The 21,785-nt window shown below is 41.0% G+C and overlaps 1 protein-coding gene across 1 annotated transcript in view; it reads right to left on the reverse strand.

Moving 5' to 3' along the window:
• Positions 1 to 21,785, reverse strand: part of adamtsl3 (ADAMTS-like 3) — a 573,867-nt gene that overhangs the window by 119,013 nt on the left and 433,069 nt on the right. The window contains exon 17 of the mRNA XM_048616129.1: positions 18,733 to 18,862. Within this exon, the coding sequence (XP_048472086.1) occupies positions 18,733 to 18,862 (130 nt within the window). The remainder of the gene's footprint in view (positions 1 to 18,732; positions 18,863 to 21,785) is intronic.

Raw genomic sequence — 21,785 nt, forward strand, 5'->3', positions numbered from 1 at the left:
TAAATACTTCTAAATTGTTTTATTCCTATGTTTGACTTGTGTTCAGTATGATCCTATAACTCCAAATTAAAACAAACAACCTTCTGACACTGGGGAGCAATTTTAGCCTGTGGGAAACTGCTGTGATTGGAAGCCACAGTGGTTTTCAATCTGCACAACTTTATTCTCAACAGGAGTCATAGGACACTGATTTTGGGTGGAATGCAAAACCTGTGGGATTTCTGCCTGGCAAGCTGAGCAGCAATTATGTCTTCACTGTCTAGAGCCTTGGTTAATGTCTCGAGGCAAGCTAACAGCCACAGTATCGCCAACTTTTCTTTGCAAGCATCTGCAATATTAGATAAAGTGAATTACAGGTGTCTTTTCCCTACGGTCAGGGATTTAAAAACTAGGGAGCATATTTTTAAGGTGCGGGGAAATAGATTTAAAAAACTCATGGTGGGCAAGTTTTTTTAACAGAGTGGTTCATATGTGAAAAGAACTTCCAGAGGAAGTGGTGGATGCAGGTGCAAGTACAACATTTAAAAGACATTTGAATAAGTGCATGAATAAGAAATGTCTGGAGGGATATGGTCCAAGTGCAAGCAGATGGGACTAGTTTAGTTTGGGATAATGGTCAGCATGGACTGGTTGGACCGAAGGGTCTGTTTCCGTGCTATACAACTCTAAGAGAAGCAGCAAAATTGGGACACATACAGAGAGACAGGGAAATTATTAAGGAAAATATTTAACAAGCTAAGTAGGAAGACTCAAAATCAGTAATGCATTCAATTTTTTGTGAGCGAAGATACTTGCAATTGTACATGAGATTAAGCAGCAGAGAAAAAGAGGACAGGAGCAGTAGAGGGGGCTAACAAAATACTGTGCAACAGAAACGAAGTGTGGGGTCTCAGGAGTGAGGAATTCTACTGTAAACTTCTTCACTGTAGTGTATAAAGCACAGGATAGAAACCAAATGACAGAACCTTACACATATAGAGAAGTACTGCTACAATACTCTCCCAGTTTAAATGTCCAACTTGAATTTCTTAAAATAAAGAACGATACATTGAACAGACATAAATGTCAGTATTAAACGATTGAGTTATTCTCAGGGATCACATTTGCATTGATTTATGAATGTCATATTTGATCCAACGATACTACACAATTGACAAGATAGATAATAGAGAAAGCACATAGATAAAGGTGCACGGAGATACCAAACGTATACCAAAACAAGGAGTCCAGAATTTCCACAACTAGAAACAGAAAATGCTGGAGAAACTCAGCAGGCCTGGCAGCATCTGTGGAGAGAATAACAGTGTTAACCTTTTGAGTCCATTGACTCTTTTGATTTATTTTACATTTCTGACATCCACATAATTACTAGTCAGCTACAAAACAAATGATGAAATTGTCAAAGTATTTTTAGAATTCCTTCTGGCCATACTTTTACTTATCATCAAAAAGAATGTTTTCATATTGGGACGGTACTAAAAATGGTGGGTAGAAGCCAATTTGAGGATCATTAACCTTTTTCCTGTCATCCACAATTTTTAGTAGTATGGAATAAGGGTATGAATAATGTGACAATGATGCCAGCTTCAGGTTTAAGTTGGAGTGGGGGGAGATTGCTGGTTTTTGACGACAACACAGTTCACATCATTTCAGGTGTTGTCAAGTATGGGGATCTCTTATGTGGAGTCAGGAACTATTTGATTAGCAAGTTCAAAAGGTCTTTGCAACTTCATACGTCATAAAGAAATGCTGTATGGTAAGTTGCATATGTTTCTTAGAGAGTAACTGATGTGAGGGCTTTGTTCACTAAAGGTAAGAGACTGTTAAATTGACCAGCATTGGGAAAGTGAAAGTCTGCAGATGTATTAGCATATATCCATTAAGATTGAAATTCAGATTTGACGAGACAGTTGAACCTTTAGTTTAAATCTTTCATTGACTTTCAGCCATTATCTCAATGCTTGGACATAGATGAACTCTTTAAATTTCATCAAAACTTTTCGTGTATTCAGCTCTGGAGAATATAGAATAGAATCTCGCTTTGAATGCTTCCCTGAATTCCAAACTCATTAATGGATTCAGCTCAGCAGCAACTTTTGACTCGGCTAGCAAGTGGACTGTGAATTTAATGTGGACCGTTTTATGAGTTCATAGATAATGGCACTGGATTTCATGGGGCGTCGTGGTCTGATTTCTTCTGGATAGAACATTGGTCAGTGAGCCTCCCCAGCATATTGACAGCTCCTCCTCATTCCTTTAATAATGGAAGCAGTGTTAATCACTTTAAGATAATACTTCCACCACTACCTTGACATCAATTCCAGTCTTGGAAAGTTTCCAACCATTTGGCTGGGATGACCATCAATCCTGATGAAGAGGACAGAAAATTTCAGATAATTCCAAGGTGTACTAGCAGTCAAGCTGGCAAGTCAAAGTGAGTGGGTGGGGCAGGTATCAAGAGGCCATGCAGGAAGACAAAATTGAAATATTAACTCAGGGTTGGAGGTTGGGTATGGCTTCTGATGGGTAAAGGTGCCCAAAACGGTTATACCCACCCTTGCCTGATATAGTTAATGATGCCAGGTTGTCTGCTTGGTATGGATAGTCCCTGCTACAGGTGAATTGGTGGTGGGATGGGGCTAATTGACCAATTAAAAGTCTCAATATAACCAAGGATGGATGGGCCACCTGACACCTCCGTTGCCCCTCCATCCATCCCCACCCCATAAAAGGTCAGATTTGTTGGGGACAGGTCATCTGCTTCATGCATTCATGTGCGTGCATGTGTATATCAGCTTGTATGTATGTGTATGTGCATGCATATATGTGTGTGCATGTCTGTAGGGAGTTTAGTGGGCCTCTCAACATCAACAGAACTGAGCCAATGTACCAGTCTTTCAACCTGCTCACCTCAGCATCTGCCTTCACCTGTTTTCACCTTGGGCCTGCTTCAGGAGACAGGAGGCCCCGGCTCCAACTCATCCCTGTCATCCATGCAGGTAGCTTCGTGTAGGAGGTAGGATTGTGATTAGGAAATATCCCAACAGCTGACTCCCTCCTCAAAGGTGACTCCACTACGTTGCTTGTCGTAGAACAGAATGACAAAAATTTACAGCATTGAAAGAGGTCATTTGACCCATCAGAACTTTGTTAGCCAAAGAAGAGCTGTCCATCCAAATCTCACTTTCCAACTTCTAGTCTACAGCCCTACAATTCAGAAAACATCACATGTACCCAAGTATAAACATAACTGCAAAGACAAGTGTCTGCCTTTCCTACTTCTATAAGTGATGTGCTCCTGATCCTCACAACCTCCTGGATGAAAAAAATTGTCAACTCCACTCTAATCCTTTTGCCAATGACCTTAATGATCCTTGATTATTAACCTCCCTGTCCCAAGGAAAATCTGGGAACAAACAGTAATAGACGGAAATGATATTGAGGAATGGAACAGTACAGACTCACAAATCATTAGAAGTAGTAATGCAGTTTAACAAAGCAATAAAAAGTACAAACAGAACACTGCAAATTCATTTCTAGAAGAACCAAATTCAACACCAGAGATATGTATTAAACTTATTTGGAATCTTGGTTAGGTCACATTTGGAGTCCTGTATGCTGTTCTTGTCTTGAAAATACCAAACAGACATAGAAATCAATCAGTAAGGTCCAAAAAAGATTGACAAGAATGATATCAGACAGAAGAGGGCTATGACATGTCTTGAATGTGTTACTAATCAACTCTGGACATTAGTTAGTGACTCCCAACAATGATCATCAATGACAGAAGAAAATGCAAACATCCTGTGAGTTGGTGTTCAGCACCATGTTGACCAGCGGCAAGGCAATATATGCCAACACTGAAACAAACAACCCACATGACACTCGGCCCTTTCACACATTTGTGACAGAATGTCCTAGTATGGCCTCTACAACTGTCAAAAAGATATGTGGCACATGAAGACACCTCAATTCACTCATTTGCTGAGTGTGAAACTTCTCCCAAAGATACGAGAATTCCAGGAAACATTTGAAAACAAAAATCTCGAAAAATAATCAGTGTGTTTTAAAACCTCTCTAATTGTTCAGCGGTAAATGAAATGGCATTGACTGATCCAGAACAGAGTCCTATATTGTATACTTGAGAAAGCTGAGACTGTGGTATTAAAATTTACCCGAGTATCCCTGAACTAAGGCTGGAAAACTGGATCAGTCAAGGTTTCTCACATTTACATTACATCAACTGAACCTGTTGCAAAGAGCACTGACAGTGCTCAGCTGGAACCCTCCCATGGTTGAGAAGTCCTTGACATTCACCACCTAGGCTCACCAATGCAGGTGTGTCAGTGACGAAGCAACCATTTTGCAACACAAGTTCCACACCTGGGAAGAAGACAAATGATCACAGCAGGAGGGGTGCAGTAAAGGAGACTACCTTGATCTTTTCCAATTCACCTATAAGTCGCAACAGGTCCAGGGCAGATGCCGTCTCCCTGGCCCTATACCCATACTGAAAGATCTGGATAATAACGCTACCTATATCAGGCTCCTAATCATTGACAACAGTTCTGCCTTCAAAACTATAATTCCGAACAAACTCATCTCTAAACTTCAAGATCTCGGTCTCAGCTCCCGCCTCCCCGTAACTAGATCCTCGAACTCCTGACCTATAGACTGCAATCAGTTATAGTACGAGACAACACCTCCTCCATGATAATCCTCAACACCAGTGCCCTGCAAGACCGCACATTCAGCCACCTAGTATATTCCTTATACACTCACTACTGAGAGACCAAATTCTGTCCCAACTCCATTCACAAGTTTGCTGATGACACCACCATAGTAGGTCCGATCTCAAACAAGGACAAGACAGAATACATGAAAGACGTTGAGTGCCTAGCGGCATAGTGCATTGACAACAATCTCTCCATCAACGTCAGCAAAACAGAGGATCTGGTCATTAACTTCAGGAAACGGAGTGGACAGCACGCCCCTGCCTGCATCAATGGTGCTGAGGTGGAGATTGTTGAGAGCATCAAGTTCCCGGGACTGATGATCACCAACAATCTGTCCTCGTGCACCCACGTCCATGCGATGGTCAAGAAAGAACAATGTCTCTACTTCCTCAGGAGGCTAAGGAAATTTGGCATGTCCACAAAGACTCTTACTAATTTTTAAAACTGCACCATAGAAAGCAGCCTAAATGGGTGCATCACAGTGTGGTTTGGTGACTGCTCTTCCTAAGACTATAAGAAACTACAGAGAGTTGTGAATACAGCCCAGTCCATCAAACAACCAACCTTCCATCCATTGACTCCATCTATACTTTCCACTGCCTCAAAAAAGCAACCAACATAATCAAAGACCCCTCCCACCCCAGTGACACTCTCTTCCATTGTGCATGAATACATGTACAAACAGATTGAAGAACAGCTTCTTCCTCACTGTTATCAGACTTTTGAACAGACCTCTCAAAGTTGTTGATGCTGATCTCTCTCTCTGCACCTTCTCTGTGGCTGTAACATTATATTCTGCACTTTGATCTGCTATCCTGAGGCACTCGGTATGGTACGATATGCCTGTATAGCATGCAAAACAACACTTTTCACTGTATCTCAGTACATGTGACAACAATAAATCAAACTCAAACTAATAATTTCACATCCATGTGGCACGTAGCTTGGAGGGGATCTTGCAAATAGCGTTGTTACTTACTGTCCTGTGCTTCCAGGTGGTAGAGGCCATAGGTTTGGCAGGAGCCTTGATCAATTACTGTAGAATATTGTGCAATGATGAGTGAACATCCCCACTTCTGATCTTATGACGAAACAAAGATCAGACTGAGATGTCACATGACTGAGGAAGATTTTCTGTTTACAATGAACATGTGGACTGATAATTCATTCCATTAATGATGAGAAAGTTGGAACGGATAACGGAATTGACCAACTTCTGCCAAAGTCAAAAGAGACAAAAGTCATATCTTCTAAACTTGACACCATCCAGGACAAAACAACCCACTTTATTAGCATACAAACCAGCATGTTCAACATGGACTCCCTTCACCTCCATGTGCAGTGGTAGCAGAGAGCTCTATCTGGCTTTGTGGGTATACAGTACCATTCAAATTCTACAGAAGGACAGGCTGTTACCTAGCTATGACTTTACATTGTAGCAAAGACTGCCAAGAGGAAATTGAAACCGACAGTGATTACAAATATTCTTGTTGAAATTCGGCGGCAATGGATATTGCTGCAAAAGTGCTACTAGATTCTGTTGTCTTTATATCAATTCTCACATCATCCATTACCAAACTTATAACTATCATCTGTTTCTACTTTGTTGTTCAAAAGAATTCTTTTTTGTGTCTCAGCATTACAATATCAATTTATCATCAGGCTACTGTACCCTGATCAAAGTTTCAGGAAAGGAAATGAAACTCTGGAAAGTATTATTTGCAGAGTTAGCTACAAATCAATAAACCAAAATCCACACTTTATCAAAGACAATCAATACACAAAAATAAATAACATATAAAGCTGGTGGACCCAGGAATTTTTTTACGGGTGGGGTCGCAGGGGGCAGGAAATATCTTTTTTGTTACTTTTCTTTAATACTTTTTACACAAAAATTTCAATTTGACCATTATCCTAGTCAATATGTATCCCTTGACCAACATCATTTAAAAAAAAATGATGAGCTGGTATATTGATTATTATCACACTGCTACTTGTGTGCAAATCAACTGCTCTGCTTCCCACCTCATAAGTGACTACAAGTAGAAAACAGCTGGACGGTGGATGAGAAAAGTGCTAGAGCACTACAAGAAATTTTATTTTTCCAAAGTGCATTTCCACTTGTTCGCCTTCATTTTTATCCTCAGTGCTCAATTAACACGTACCCATTCTCAAGGTGAAATATGATATTCGGGGAAGGTAACCATTTTTCCAAATTTCCAAATTTCCAACATAGATTTGAATTTCAGACACGACAAGCTCCCAGCCAACAGAGAAAAATGGGAAAATTATGCCCCTCATCTGTTTGTTCTGCTGATTTACAGGAAGATTAAAAAGATGCCATGGAATTTTTCACAAGAAAAGTCAAGAGTTCACTGGTACCTGGCCAACATTTCTCCTTCAACCAGTACCACAAATAAAATGGACTAATTCATTTCCAGAGGTGTTTGTGGGACATTGCTGCTGTGTTTGGCTACCCAGTAGTAATGGGAGCCTCGAAACAATTTCTTGTGTGCAGTACTCAGTCACTTTAATGCAGTAAGACTGTATAAACACAACCTTTACTTATTATAGAAATTCACACATCCATATGCACCCAAAAAAAATTATGAGGACCACTCAGGAAAGTTAAAATTACTTCCATCACGAGAAGTATACTTCCTTATTGCATTAGGGGGAAAAAGGATCACCTGGTTGAGGTAAACAACAGAAAATCAGGGAATGACGACTGCACGTGTTGAGCAGAGCACAACAAATTAAAGTTGCTGGGAAATCAATGTGTGGAATACCCGGAAACACCATAAAAGAGGAACAAAAGGAGGAGACAGCGTGAAAAAGACGAGTGAATTTTAAAATGAGGGGCATGGATAAGGTGAATGGCAGGTGTCTTTTCCCTAGGGAGGAGGATTTCAAGAAAAGGGAACATACTTTTAAGGTGAGAGGAGAAAGGTTTAAAAAGGACATGAGAGGCAATTTGTTTTACACAGAGAGTAGCTCGTGTGTGGAAAGAATTTCCAAAGGAAGTGGTGGATGCGAGTACAGAAGACATTTTAGAAGACATTTGGTAAGTTCATGAATAGGAACGGTTTGGAGGGATGTGGGCAGATGGGACTAGTTTAGTTTGGGATTATGGTTGGCATTGACTGGTTGGACCAAAGTGTCTGTCTCCATGCTGTGTGACTCTAAGAGTCTATGACTGGGTGAAGTAAGAGAGAAGAAAAGGTAGAAGAATAAGACATGAAGTCAGTCAGAGGGAGGTAAACTCCATATGAACATACATTAAAGTGCTGTGATCCATTCAGAATCAATAAGCAGGCTGTCTCCAGACAGAGGTGTCAAAGAGTCAGATAATGAGGCCCTTCAGCCCATTGTCTCCAAGCCAGTCATTGGGCACGTCTTTATTCTAGTCTCATTGTCCAGCACTTAGCTCGGAGCATCATATGCTATGGCATGTGAAGTGATCATCTAAATACTTCTTAAGTGTTGTGATGGTTCCTGCATCTAGCACCCTTTCTGGCAATGGATTTGATACCCACCATCCTCAGAGTGCAAAACATCTTCTCTAAGTCCCCTCCAAACTTTCTGCCCGATACCTTAAAACTGTGCCCCTGGTTATTGATCCTCTACAATGGGGAAAGGTTTTTTTCCATCTACTCGATCTATGCACTTCATAATCTTGTGCAACTCAATCACTTCTTCCCACAATCTTATCTGCTCTAAGGAAAGCAATCCCATTCTACCTAGTCTCGCTTCACAACAGAATCACTCCAGTCTAGGTAAAGCCCTGGTCAATCTCCTCTCCAGTGCAATCACAATTTTCTTGTAGTATGCTGATCAGAACTATACACAGTACTCCAGCTGTGACTTTGACAATGGCCTGTGCAGGTCAGTCCTAACCTCCCAACTCCTGTATTCAATGCCTTGACTAATAAAAGCAAAGGTCTTATAAGTTGCCTTAACCACCTTACCTACCTGCCCTGTTGCCTTGTGGACATGCATCCCTCTGTCCTTTGTAGTTTCTTGGGTCCTTTGGAAATGTGGAAGGGTGCATCAAGCAGGAGATACATTTGGTGATCGGGCAGGTAGTAGTGACACAGAAGAAAAGCACCAAGCAATGATGAACTGGATACCAAGAAGGATCTGAATATCAGAAGCAGCCATTTAGGAACAGAGGGGTAAGAGTGGCTCATTCAGCCCATTTCCATCATTATCTCCAATGTCCATCATAGTAGTCTCTAGAAATCTAGTTGGGTCAATGACACAGCCCTCTGGAGTAGAGATTTCCACAGATTCACCAGGCTACAAGTGAAGAAATTTCATTCTCATCTCGATCTTAAATGGCCTACTCATTACTCTAGATTATGTTGCGTGGTTGTAGACTCATCAGCCAGTGGAAACATCCTACTGATATCCACCCTGTCATCCTTGTGAGAATACTGTAAACTTCAATGAGGTCATCTCTTGCTCATCAGCAAAAGAGGAAAATAGGCCCCTTACTTTATTCACTTTTCAAAAGTCAAAAGTTGGTTTCACACAAAAAGCATGTAATTTAGTCCAAATAGCTCCAAATCTACAAATTGGTATTTTAAAAGTCACAATTGGCAGTTTAGTTAATCAGATTGGACAAAGTTGTTGCTCCATTTAATTTGCCTCATTTTTCCACTTTCCAGAGACGGATTAACCATTACACGTAACTCAATAGTACTGTGTGAGCTCATACTGTTTATATGCTAAGCTCAGTTGTAATTTCTGATTGCTGTTAATAAGGTTGGTGAGTTGTTTGCTTTAAATTTGTTGTCCGACACACAGGGAGATCTTGGACTGATTGCTCCTTTAATCACAGTAGTCATTTGTGACTATCTAACAGACGTGCTACAGTGATTCGGCCAATGATTAATTCACAATTTAAGCGCAAAAATTGATTTTTAACAATGCAATGAATTATTGTTGAGATTAACAATTAAGGTACCAATCAACAACATTATAACATGATATTGAGGTTAATGACAAAGTGAAACACAATCGAAGGTACCAAGATTCAACTAAGATATTCACAGCAACTTCACACTGCAGATTCCAAAACTTTAAACATGGAAGGAGCTTCAGGTTCTCTGCTCTAGACTGCAAGACCAGACAAATCTTGCAAGCTCCAGGTTCCAGTTCAGTTAAAAAAAAGTGTGCTTTAAAAGCTTTAACTTCCAGTTTCCTCTGTGTCAGTTCTCCACTATCAAGGTGCTACCAAGTAAGTATGCATGCAGCAGTAGAAAGGTTACATTTTACGAGTAATCACCACTCTGAATATATAACCCTCAATCAACATTGCTAAAATGTAATTGCACTGTGCCTTGTGGGATCTTGCTCTGCACAATTTGGTTGTCATGTGTCTTACATTAAAGCGCAGCGATTATACTTTTGAACTTTTGGAATTTTCTACCAGTGGAATGTGGAGGCTCTGTCATTATGTTCGAGACAGATTTATCGACATTAAAGACATCAAGGAATATGGCAATAGAGTATGAAAATGGTGATGAGGTAGGTGGTTATCCATGAGACAAGTGAAATGTGGAAGAGATTCAAGGGGCTGAATGACCTACTCCTGCTCTTACTTCCTATGTTCCTGTATTTTTTAATTGGCTTAATTTCTAATTAGGGTAATTGGCTGCAATGCACTTAGTAACAACCTGAAGCCATGAAAGCAGCTATAAATCGAAGGTTCCTCCTTTTGGAGTTCCTCATCTCCTCAAACCAAAATAGATCACGGGTCTCTGAGCACCACAGACAATCTTCTGCTGTAATGCAGTTGAATAAGTTCTAAAATTAATGGCTTTCCATGAATTCAGAGTTTTATTTCTCACAAATAGTTTCTAGTTGAATGTATGGACTCCAGATAAACTGTCGGCAGCAGGCATTGGCGCTATCTTAACAAGACCAATATGGAATGATGTTTTCAATTACATATTGAGCTAATGTAAATTATATATGTTGGCTGTCAATAACATAACAAAGAAAGATTGTGAATTAGCTTAGCAGACACAAAGAATTCAGACCTTTGGAACTCTTCCGTATTTTTTAAAAACGTAGTCAGCCTGTTTCCAGTAGCTCTTGGGTTTTGGTGGAGTTTACTTAACAGTTGATAATTTTTTTGTGCTATTCCCTAGAGATAATCATCAGATGAGTATTCCTTTTCTCTAGAATAAAATGTTAATGATCCATCATAATGGCACAGACATTCTTGGCCAGTAGTGGAAATGAGATGGCTAAAGACAGCCCTATATTCGTCAATTTAATGATGATGTTCACCTGAGTGGTGACATGCTAGCTCCTAATGGGAAAGGTCTGGATTTTTCTCCCCATTTAGCAAGAAATTCCAGTGCAAATTGGTTTCTGTAGAAGAATTACTAAAGATCTTGATGATTGGGAAGGTCGTATGATTTAGACTAAAGACAGTTGTTAAAAAAAAATTCACAATGAGTAAAAACCGAAAGAACTGCAGATGCTGTAAATCAGGAACAGAAACAGAAGTTGCTGGAAAAGCCCAGCAGGTTTGGCAGCATCTGTGAAGGGCAAAACAGAGTTAACGTTTCAGGTCCGGTGACCCTTCCTCAGAACTATTTTTGTCCCAGTTCTGAGGAAGGGTCACCGGGACTAAAACGTTAACTCGGTTTTTCCTTTCACAGATGCTGCCAGACCTGCTGAGCTTTTCCAGCAACTTCTGTTTCTGTTCACAATGCGTACATTTATTTACCAGCTAATTTACTTTGGCAATATATTGCACAAGAGGATAACATTTGGCTGTGATCTTGTTGAATGCCAGAGAACGCTTGGAGGGCTGAGTGGTAAATTCTTGTTCCTTATTTGTACGTACATATGTCCAGTCCTCCAGCATCTGTGCTATCCTGATTTTACACCACAAATGAGAATTAAGGCATTGTTTATGTTGCTAACAGTAATGAGAGGAGATGAACCTCTTTAATGCTTTAGTTTAAGTTTTCTGTCCTACCAATGAAGAAGATGACAAATCAACATTTCATTCCATCTGTGTTAGTGATCTAAAAACCATGTTTCCTTCATTGTTTTTTTCTGTATTGGCCATAAGGGACATTTAGCTGAACAACAAAAGAGATCAACAAACACAGAAACACATGTGCACAGACAGTATAGGTCACAGAAAACTGCACCAATTTATACATCAAATGAAGGAGCTGCTAAAACTTGCACTGATGAGGAAGTGAAAAGATGTTCTGAGTAATACCTCTTCTTGGTGAAATTGGCCAAAGGTCAAGCCTTACAACTCTTTAAATTGTTGGGGTTAAGTTCTATTGAAAGCCCACAGCAGACCTAAGATCATTTGAAGGGCACATCTGGTGCTCCTGGATCAGTGAAGGGATCTCGTGCTTTCTCAAAGTGCACTAAACTGGCATCATAATGTGCAACTGCAGAGGTGTAAGGGACAGGGCTGCATCAACGCTTTTGTCTTCAGAACATTCTCTCAGAGTCATCTGTTTATTTGCAAGCTGTGGCAAAATGGACCAGAAATCTGTACTTTCTCAAGCAGAAGTAAGGACAGCTGCTTATTCCAAGAAACCATGCTGACAGTTTTCATTGAAACAAATCATTGGAATGAAGACTGTCATTTTTGCTTTGGAGTGACAGTCTGATTAAATGGCTATCAGGGCTACATCAACTGAAATTGCCAAGCAGATGACTGCATTTTTGGCTCTAAAGATGGAAAAAATTAAGCTCCTTAAAATTTGCACTGAGAAACTGATTGTAGTACTTGCTGATATTCGATTATATTGCATTCCTCTGTCACAGCGGTTCGCAACATTTTCAGTATCGAGGCACACTTCAAAGAGACAAACAATTCCATGGCATATCCACTTTTTACAGCTGAATTAATTGCTCATAAACATCACATTTACTGGTATTCACTATGGTAACATACTAGAGAGGATTGCATACATAATGTGTACAAGAAGGTAAAGAGTCAAAAGCATCAATGTTTCAAGTCCACCAGGAAAATAAAACACCAATTTTGATGGCAAGCACAGGCATATTTTGAAACTCTGCTCAACTCAACTATCTCCAATATTCGTGAACAATGGATCAGGGTAAAACACAAAGTCGAGTAAATTGCAATTCGCTGGGTTAGTGGGAAACCTGGGCCTGTCGGTGTGCATGGTATCTGAAGTCTATGCATGCATGAGCTTCCATAGCCATGCATGCAGAGTTGAAAAGGGGCAGCTGGTGTCAGCAGATACTGCCTTCAATAACAGACACCAAGACTCTGAAGGAGATCAGAAACACGGACACAGCCTCAACGCTCAGGGAAAATGTCGCCGCAGCCTGAAAACTGTGCGTCACACTTGGTACCTTGCCGAGGCATACCAGTTGAAAAACACTGCACCATTAAACACCTTAGCCAGAATTAATCTCTCCAGGAAAGAGAGGTGGCACATTAGGACCATCCTGGATTTTTAAAAGAAATTGATTTGTGGAATATGAGCATTGTTGGCTAAGCCAGCATTTATTCTCCATCCCTGCGCTGACAGGCTTTTTGATATCAACTCCTGATGGCATTCTGTATCCCACAGATGGCAGAAGTTTGGGAAAGTCAGAAACAGACAAAATTCAGTCAGGAACATGGTGAAGAATCTCATCCACAGACATACTCCTTTCACCAGCTGCCAACTCACACAAGATGTATCAATGTCTGTACAAAAACAGAAGTTGTTGGAAAAGCTCAGCAGGTCTGGTAGCATCAGTGAAGAGAAATCAGAGTTAACATTTTGGGTCTGGTGACCCTTCCTCAGAACTGTCTGTACTGTACATGTTCTTTTGACCTTTTTTAATTTTTCATCCATAGAATCAGGACATCTCTGACGAGGCCAGTCTCTATTGCCCAACCCCAAGTACTGTTGTGAAAATGCTGATGAACCAACTTCTTGAACCTCTACTGTCTCTGTCATGCTGAAATTATGAGCCATTAGGAAAGGAGTTCCAGGTTTTTAACCCAGCGACATTGAAGGAACTGTAATATACTTCCAAGTCAGGATGACGAGTGGCTTGGAGGAGAACTTGCAGTTGGAGTTCCTGTGTATCTGCTGCCCTTATCCTTCTTGGTGGTAGAGATTGTGGGTTTGGAAGGTGCTGTTAGAGGATGCTTCATGAGTTACTTCAGTGCATTTTGTCAATGGTACACAATGCTGTCATTGTGCATCAGTAGTCAAGGGATGAAAAGGGTGAAAGGTGGTGGAGATAATGCCTATTAAGTGGGCCATTTTGCCCTGGATGGTGTCAGATTCTGGAGTGTTATTGGAGCTGAATCCATCCAGGCAAGTGGATTGTATTCCATCATGCTCCTGACTTACGCTTTGTAGATAGTGGACAGGCTTTGGAGGGAGTCAAGAAATGAATTATTCACTGCAGAATTCCCAGCCTCTGATCTACTCTTGTAACCTCTATTTTTATAGTTTCTCCCAGTTCAGTTTCCAGTCAACAGTAATCAGCACCAACACCCATCCTCACCACCTCATCAAACCAAAACCCCCAGACATTGATACTGAGGGATTCAGTAATTGTTATATAACTGAATGTCAAGTGCAGATACTTGTGTTCTCACTTGTTATATATGGTCATTGCTTGTGCAATTTGAATATTACTTGCCACTTATCAGCCCAAGCCTGAATGTTCTCCAGGTCTTGTTGCACTGAAGACAGCCTGCTTCGGCATCTGAGGAGTTGTGAATGGTGCTGAACATTGTGTAAACATCAGCAAATATCCCCACTTCTGACCTTATGGTGGAGGGAAGGGCATTGATGAGGCAGCTGGAGAAGGTTGAGTTTGGAACACGACACTGAGGAACTCCTGCTGAGAATTCTTGGAGCTGAAATGGTGTGCTGCATGTTCAGCCGCAAGCTTTTCTTTTCCCTAGTAAATGGCTAAATTGGTGACAAAGTCACACCGGGCACCATGATACATTCCCCAAAATCATGCTGTACTTTCTTACAGTCCTATTGAAGGGTCCCGACCCGAAATGTCAACTTTCCTGCTCCTCTGATGCAGCCTGACCTGCTGTGTTCCTCCAGCTCCACATTGTGTTATCTCTGACTCCAGCATCTACAGTTCTTACTATCTCAAATTGGTGCTGTAATGTTGTACGTTTTAGTTCACACAACTGACACCACAAATTCAGCATCAAGACCACTTCAGTAATGTTTGGACTCTCCTGCACTCTCTGACAGGGATTATTCAATGTTCTAAAAATATATAAAATGCTACAGATGCAGGAGATCTGGACATAAAAGTAGAAAGTACTGGAAATACTCAGCAGGTTTTGCAGCATCTGCGGAGAAAGTTCACATTTTGAATTAGATTCTATTTCAAGGGGAAATGGCAGTACACCTGGCAATCAGAGTCCATCTGTGAACCAATCAACATTCTTTTCTCCATAAGACCATGACATACAAGAATTGAATTAGGCCATTCAGTCCATCAAGTCTTCTCCGCCATTCAACACCGGCTGCTATGTTTCTCAACTCCATTCTCTTGTCTTCTCTCCATAACATTTAATCCACTTAACAGTCAAAAACCTATCTATCTCTGTCTTAAAGACATTCAATGACTTGGCCTCCAGAGCCCTCTGCAGTAATGAGTTCCTTAGATTAACCATCCTCTGGCTGAAGAAATTACTCATCTCAGTTCTAAAGGGTTGACCCTTCACACTCAGGCTGTGCCCTCAGGTTCCAGTCTCTCCTATTCCTTCTCCACATCCACTCTATCCAGGCCTCCCAGTTTTCTGTAAGTTTCAATGAGATCCCCCCCACTCATTCTTCTAGACTCCATTAAGTACTGATCCAGAGTCTTCAACCGTTCCTCATACTACAAACCTTTCATTCCCAGGATCATTCTTCCATCCTTCCTCTGGAATCCCTTCAAGGCCAGCACAACCTTTCTTTGCTACGAGGCACAAAACTGCTCACAATATTCCAAATGTAGTCTGACCAGAGCTTTATACAGCCTCAGCAGCATATCTCTGCTCTTGTATTCTGGCCCTCTCAAAATGAATCCTAACATTGCATTTGGTTTGCTAACTGCCAACTGAACCTGCATATAAACCTTAAGAGAATCCTGAAATCGGACTCCCGAGTCCCTTTGCGCTTCTGATTTACAAAGCCTTTCCCCATTTTGAAAACAGTCTAAACCTCTATTCTTCCTGCCAATGTGCATAACCTTATACTTACCTACATTGTGTTCCAGCTGCCACTTCTTTGTCCACTCACAGTCTGTCCAAATCCTTCTGCAGCCTTCCTGCCTCCCCAATACCACCTATGGCTCCATCTATCTTTGTGTCATCGAGCAACAATGCCCTCACTTCCTTCAGGTTGTTAATCTGTAATGTGAATAGTTCTGGTCCTAAACAGTGACACTTGCGGAACTCTACTAGTCACCAGATGCCGTCCTGAAAACAACTCCTTAATCCCAATTCTCTGCCTTCTGCCAGTCAGCCAATCCTCTATCCATGCCAGTATCTTGCCCCTAACACCACAGACTCTTATCTTATTTAACAGCCTTGTGCTTGGCTGCTTGGCACCTTGTCAGAGGCCTTCTGGAAATCCCAACAGACCATGCCCACTGGCTCGTCTTTATCTACTTGCTAATTTTCTCCTCAAAAGAATTCAAACAGATTTGTCAGGTATGACCTCCTTTAACAATGCTCTGCTGACTAAGCCCTATTTTACCAGGAACTTCCAAGTACTCTGCAATCTCATCCTTCGTAATGGACTCTAAAATCTTACCAACAACCAAGGTTAGGCTAACTGGCCTATAATTTGCTGTCTTCTGCCTCCCTCCTTTCTTAAACAGAGGTGTTCCATTAGCCATTTTCCAGTCTTCTGGGACCTTTTCTGACACTAGAGATTCCTGAAAGATCATGCAATCTCAATGTTGGTTTTCTCCTTGAATTTGTATTCATGCAAATCATCCTGATGAGTGCAAGCTCCAACAAAATGTGGCTTTTTACATTTATGTCTTTCCCTGTACAATTCTACCCGAGTTCCTCAGGGAACAAGTGTCAAGGTGAGTTAAAGAGAAGCTCATTATCAGTTACTATTGGTAAGACCTCCCTGTTTACTCATATAATTCAACAGTTACTCCTGAAAGTGAATTGCTTTGAGATGTACCAGTGTGATAAGTTGCTGTACAGATTTCTTTCTAATTAACACAAAGGAGGTGGTGAATTCCCTTTAGGACAACTGAAAACTGTAACCACAATTTCAAGGATATTTCCAACAGGTTTGCATTCCAAGGCAAATCAGTAGAAAAAATAAACAATCATAAAAATTAGGAAGAATACTATTCTGCAGCTCGTACCACAGCTACATTTCTGGTTATTTGAAAGGTTACGAGGTCCCAAGGGTGTCTTCTAACTTTACAGAAATGAGTTCTAAAGGAAACCAACTTTCAATTTCCTCTGTTTACTTAGTTCAACTGCACCATGTCCTCAATGACAGAGTAAGCAAGAAATCTGTTCTCAGGCCCTTTATAATCTTGCCATATAATGGACTAGTCACTAGGAGGTACAAGAGTATCATATAGGAGAACATAGCGCTCCCTCAGGGAAATGGCTGGTGCGTTCACAGGGGCTTCTCCAGGGATGGGACAGATCCACCATTTCGGGAACTGACAAGGTTGGAAGCCATGAGTCAATGTCTTAAATCACATTGTAGCACATTAGCAAACATCCTGGGCAATCTGCAGCTCGAATGGCCTATCCCAAACTTTGACAGACATTTTGATAGTTTGGTCTGCAACACCCAAACATGAATAGCTGATAATTTAAGTAATTGTTGAATCCTGAATTTAAAGGATAGATTTATATATTTTCACTTAAAGCTTTGTTTTTATACGCATGTAGCCCAGTCACTATTTTACTGGGCTAGTAACACAGAAATCCTGCACGTCTGAATTTGCCCTATATTTCACTGTACCATCCAATATCCTTGAATGTCTTAAATATGAAGTATGACTGGATCACTATGAAACAGTTTTAGACTTCAAGTTAGTGCTTGGAATAGGGTTGACTGCATTTGCCTCTCTTTCTGCTGGGTCTTTTGCAGACAGCCAGTGTGGACCCAATTGGCTGAATGGCTTCCCTCTGAGCTGAAATCATTCTACGCATACACATTTCCACACACAAGTGCAGAATTAGTGGAAAGGCTGAATTACTGTCCATTTTTGTTTAGCACAATGTAGCATTTGACCAAATACAAACTAGTACGTTCAAATTAAACATTGACAACAGTCTGACCAGATGTCAAATGCTATACTACCAGTCATTATCAGCACAAGGATGCTGGATACAAACAATACCATCATTGTCAAGCCACGGGGGATGTCAAACAGAAGTTAAAGGGATGATGCACGTCAAATTATTGGATACTTTTAAGATGTTCTGCTGCCTGGTCTTTAAGCTACTCCAATTGCAGGATTCCGAGCTCACGAGCAACAGCTTTACTTGCCTCCCTCACAGCCTTCCTGCCACCCCACTTCCCCAATCTACCCACATCCTGAAAACTACTACTTCACACATTCATCTCTGTGATGACACAACGTCAAACCAGTAAAACTATGCAGATTAGCTTGACATTGGAAACTTGACTGTGGTTGGCAATGTGTCTGTCAGGAGGGCAATCTTACATTTTAATGTGCCAGAATGGACTGCACAGGGAAAGATCCCAGATCATGAGTTTTGCATTACAATTCATCTGATGTCAATGTAATCTAGGAGGAGCTTCACAAAACATACTGTTCCTCCTTAAAACAATAGCCCAACACAGGAATGAAAGACATCAATAGGTTTTTACACATCTCCCTTCACAACACTCGAGGCTCATCTCATTTAACTGAATACACTCCTCATTGTGGGTTTCAACTCATGCTGTAAATTAAAAGTGCAAAATGTCTTTGAAGGTTGTTGCCCAGAAGTGAAACATACCTGGGAGGACAAGGCTCAGTGCCACAAGCTCGGACCATGTGAGGAGGACGTTTGAAATTGTCACACAAACTGTCATCCACACTTTCCTGCGTTTGTTTGTTTCGACACACAACTATTGTTTCCTGTTTCCCTGAGAGTAAAAATAAACACAGAATTATCAAAAGTAATCTGGCTACGGTGCATACACTATAATTTAGTCACCGAAAGGCAATACTAAAAAACATTGGCTCGTGAGTCACTTATAGTGTTCTGTAAAAACTTTCAGGATGCATTGAATATACAAAACACAACTGCCACAATAGATTCTGTAATAAACAGTGCAAAAAAAAAAGCACCTTTGTATGCACATTTCAATTACAGAAGATCATGGCTACAAGTTCGGAAAAAGACTATGAATTGTTCCCTATTTTTCAAGATCAGAAAAATGATCTCCAATATGAATTAACTTTTCTCCAGGACTGCTCAACAAGATATGATGGGAACAAGGTGCAACCAGAGGATGCTTTATTCACACAGCTAATAGCTTTTCAACAGTTGGTTGGGGAACATTTCAATTATTCCCTTATTAATGGCAGCCAGTGAGCAAAGGGAAAGATGAAGTTTACCACAGCAGGAAACATGAATTTAAGGAAATTAATTACAAGGCAATAAATTGATAAGTGAGTAATCAATAAAAATGACCACAAAAATATGTCAAGCAGCAGGGCTAACAACTAAAACCTTCTTGTTTCCCTTTCTGGTTAAGGCACCAAGTTCGACAGACAAAAAGACTAGATCCCAGATCCCAAATCCCAATTGCCAGTGAAGTTCGTAGGATCATTGAAACCTTACAGTGTGGAAGCAGGCCATTCAGCCCATTGAGTCCACACCTGAACAGCATCCCACCCAGACCCACCCCCTCCACCGTAACCCTACAACCCTCCATTCCCATGGATAATCCACCTAGCTTGCACATCCCTGGACACTTTGGACAATTTAGCATGGCCAATCAACCTAGCCTGCACATCTTTGGACTGTGGGAGGAAACCGGAGCACCCGGAGTAAACCCATGCAGACACGGGGAGAATGTGCAAATTCTACACAGTTGCTCAGAGCTGCAAATGAAGCTGGGTCCCTGGTGCTGTGACGCAACAGTGCTAACCACTGAACCACTGTGCAAAGGATAGGGTCAAGTTTAGGCACTGGGTTTAGCTAAAGTTAGGTAACCTAGGTTCACCTCTGGTGGTGTTCAGTCTAAGCTTACCTTGGCAGAATTTTCATGAGAGTGGAGTTTGGAAGTTGGTTGCCTTTCAGCCTCAGTTTCTTTCCTGTTCCAGCTTGCCTTAGGTGTAGGCTGTTGGGGACGGAGGAGGGGGAAGTGTGGGTGTGTGTGAGGGAAACTTGGACACATTACCAGTCCAGCCACTCCCATACACAACTCATCAACCTTCCTGATTCCATTTGCACTCACTGACCCAACCACATACATTCAGTCATTCAATCATGTACACTCACCGACCCTTTCACCCCTCTCTCCCTTTCCTCTCCCACACTTCACTCACCCACCCAGCCTCAAACACTCACCCACATTCTCACATTCACACCATCCCTGGACGTTTGCTGATTACTATCACAAAGGAATACAGAATATCCTGGGAGGTATCAATGTGTTCCTGTTCTATCATGTCAGCGGGGCCTTTTCCCTCAGCGACATTGCATTCTTTATCAATATTTAATTATTTAGCAGCATTGTTCAGTAAACAGTTACTGAAGGCTCAACAGTCCAACTTAGAAGCAAAATACTGCAGATGCTGTAGATGTGAAATAAAAACAGAAAATGCTAGAGAAACTCAGCAGCTCTGGCAACATCAGCGGAATGGGGAAACAGTTAATGTTTGGCATCCGTGCTACGGTATTTGGAATTAGACTCATTAATAGAGTTAATTGATATTTCTCTGGCAGTGGCAGGGGTTCCTGCATCAGCTCCTTCCTGTGATTAACTGGTCCTGTCTCAATGGTTCCCGCTGTCTCGGGCTACTTAAAATCCAGCTCAATTTCCAGCCCAGCTCCAGAGAACAGTAAGATTGGAGCATAGGAATGTCCAAAAACAATAAGAAATGTTCTGTTAACCCCTTAATCACTGGGAAATAAAATATCTTCCAGATGTAGCCTCTACAGATAACATACATCATCAGAAACATAGCCGATATGTACCTACCCATTATTTTGATATTTATGGCAGCTTGCCACCACCTTCTCAAGGGCAACTAGGGACAGGCAATAAAATGCTAGCCCAGCCAGTGATGCCTATGTCCCATGAGAGAATTTTTAAAAAGTACCCGTAAGATGTTTTGAGATCATGTCCTGAAAAATTGTTACATTTCATCTTGTGCTGTATTTTAATTTTGGTTAATTCATCATGAAATCGTGAGCATGTTATTTTTTTTCTGTCACTAACAAACTAGATGCGGAACCAATGTTCATAGTCCTTGACAACAGAAACTTTAAAATAGACAGGTAAGGCAACATGACTACTTGAGTATATTATTATGGACCAGACCAAACCTCATCAAGATTTATTAAGAAGATAGTCTAGACCCTAACTTTTTCTTATTTTAAAGGTAAGTGTCATGAGTCGTGTTCCAGATGCAATTCAATTGGTCAAACTACCAGATTTGGAGCAAAATACACTTTTTTCATACACTATAGTTAAAAGACAACAAAGAAAGAAATTGGAATTACTTAACTCTATTGGAAAACTTAACAGAACAGTAGATTTTTTTCAAATACTAAACAGTAATTGTTCCAATATCATAACATCTCATAAACAGACCCCTGACAAAGGCAAATGCAGTAAAACAGATTGTCTCACATGCAATTCTAGCAGCAGGAAGAGATCCCCCAGCTTTTAGCTGTAAACAAGAGAGGAAAGACAGCTTCCATATCCAGCTTCAAGACCCCAGCAATTACTACTGAAATTAAAATTAAAAAATCCTGGTTCTGTGGGAGCTTGACCCCACCCATTCAGGCTGCTTCTATTGTTCCAACGTTTACTCAGAACATCCCGATGTCTC

The sequence above is a fragment of the Rhincodon typus genome, chromosome 33 (genome assembly GCF_021869965.1).
Source record: "Rhincodon typus isolate 14 chromosome 33, sRhiTyp1.1, whole genome shotgun sequence".
NCBI lineage: Eukaryota > Metazoa > Chordata > Chondrichthyes > Orectolobiformes > Rhincodontidae > Rhincodon > Rhincodon typus.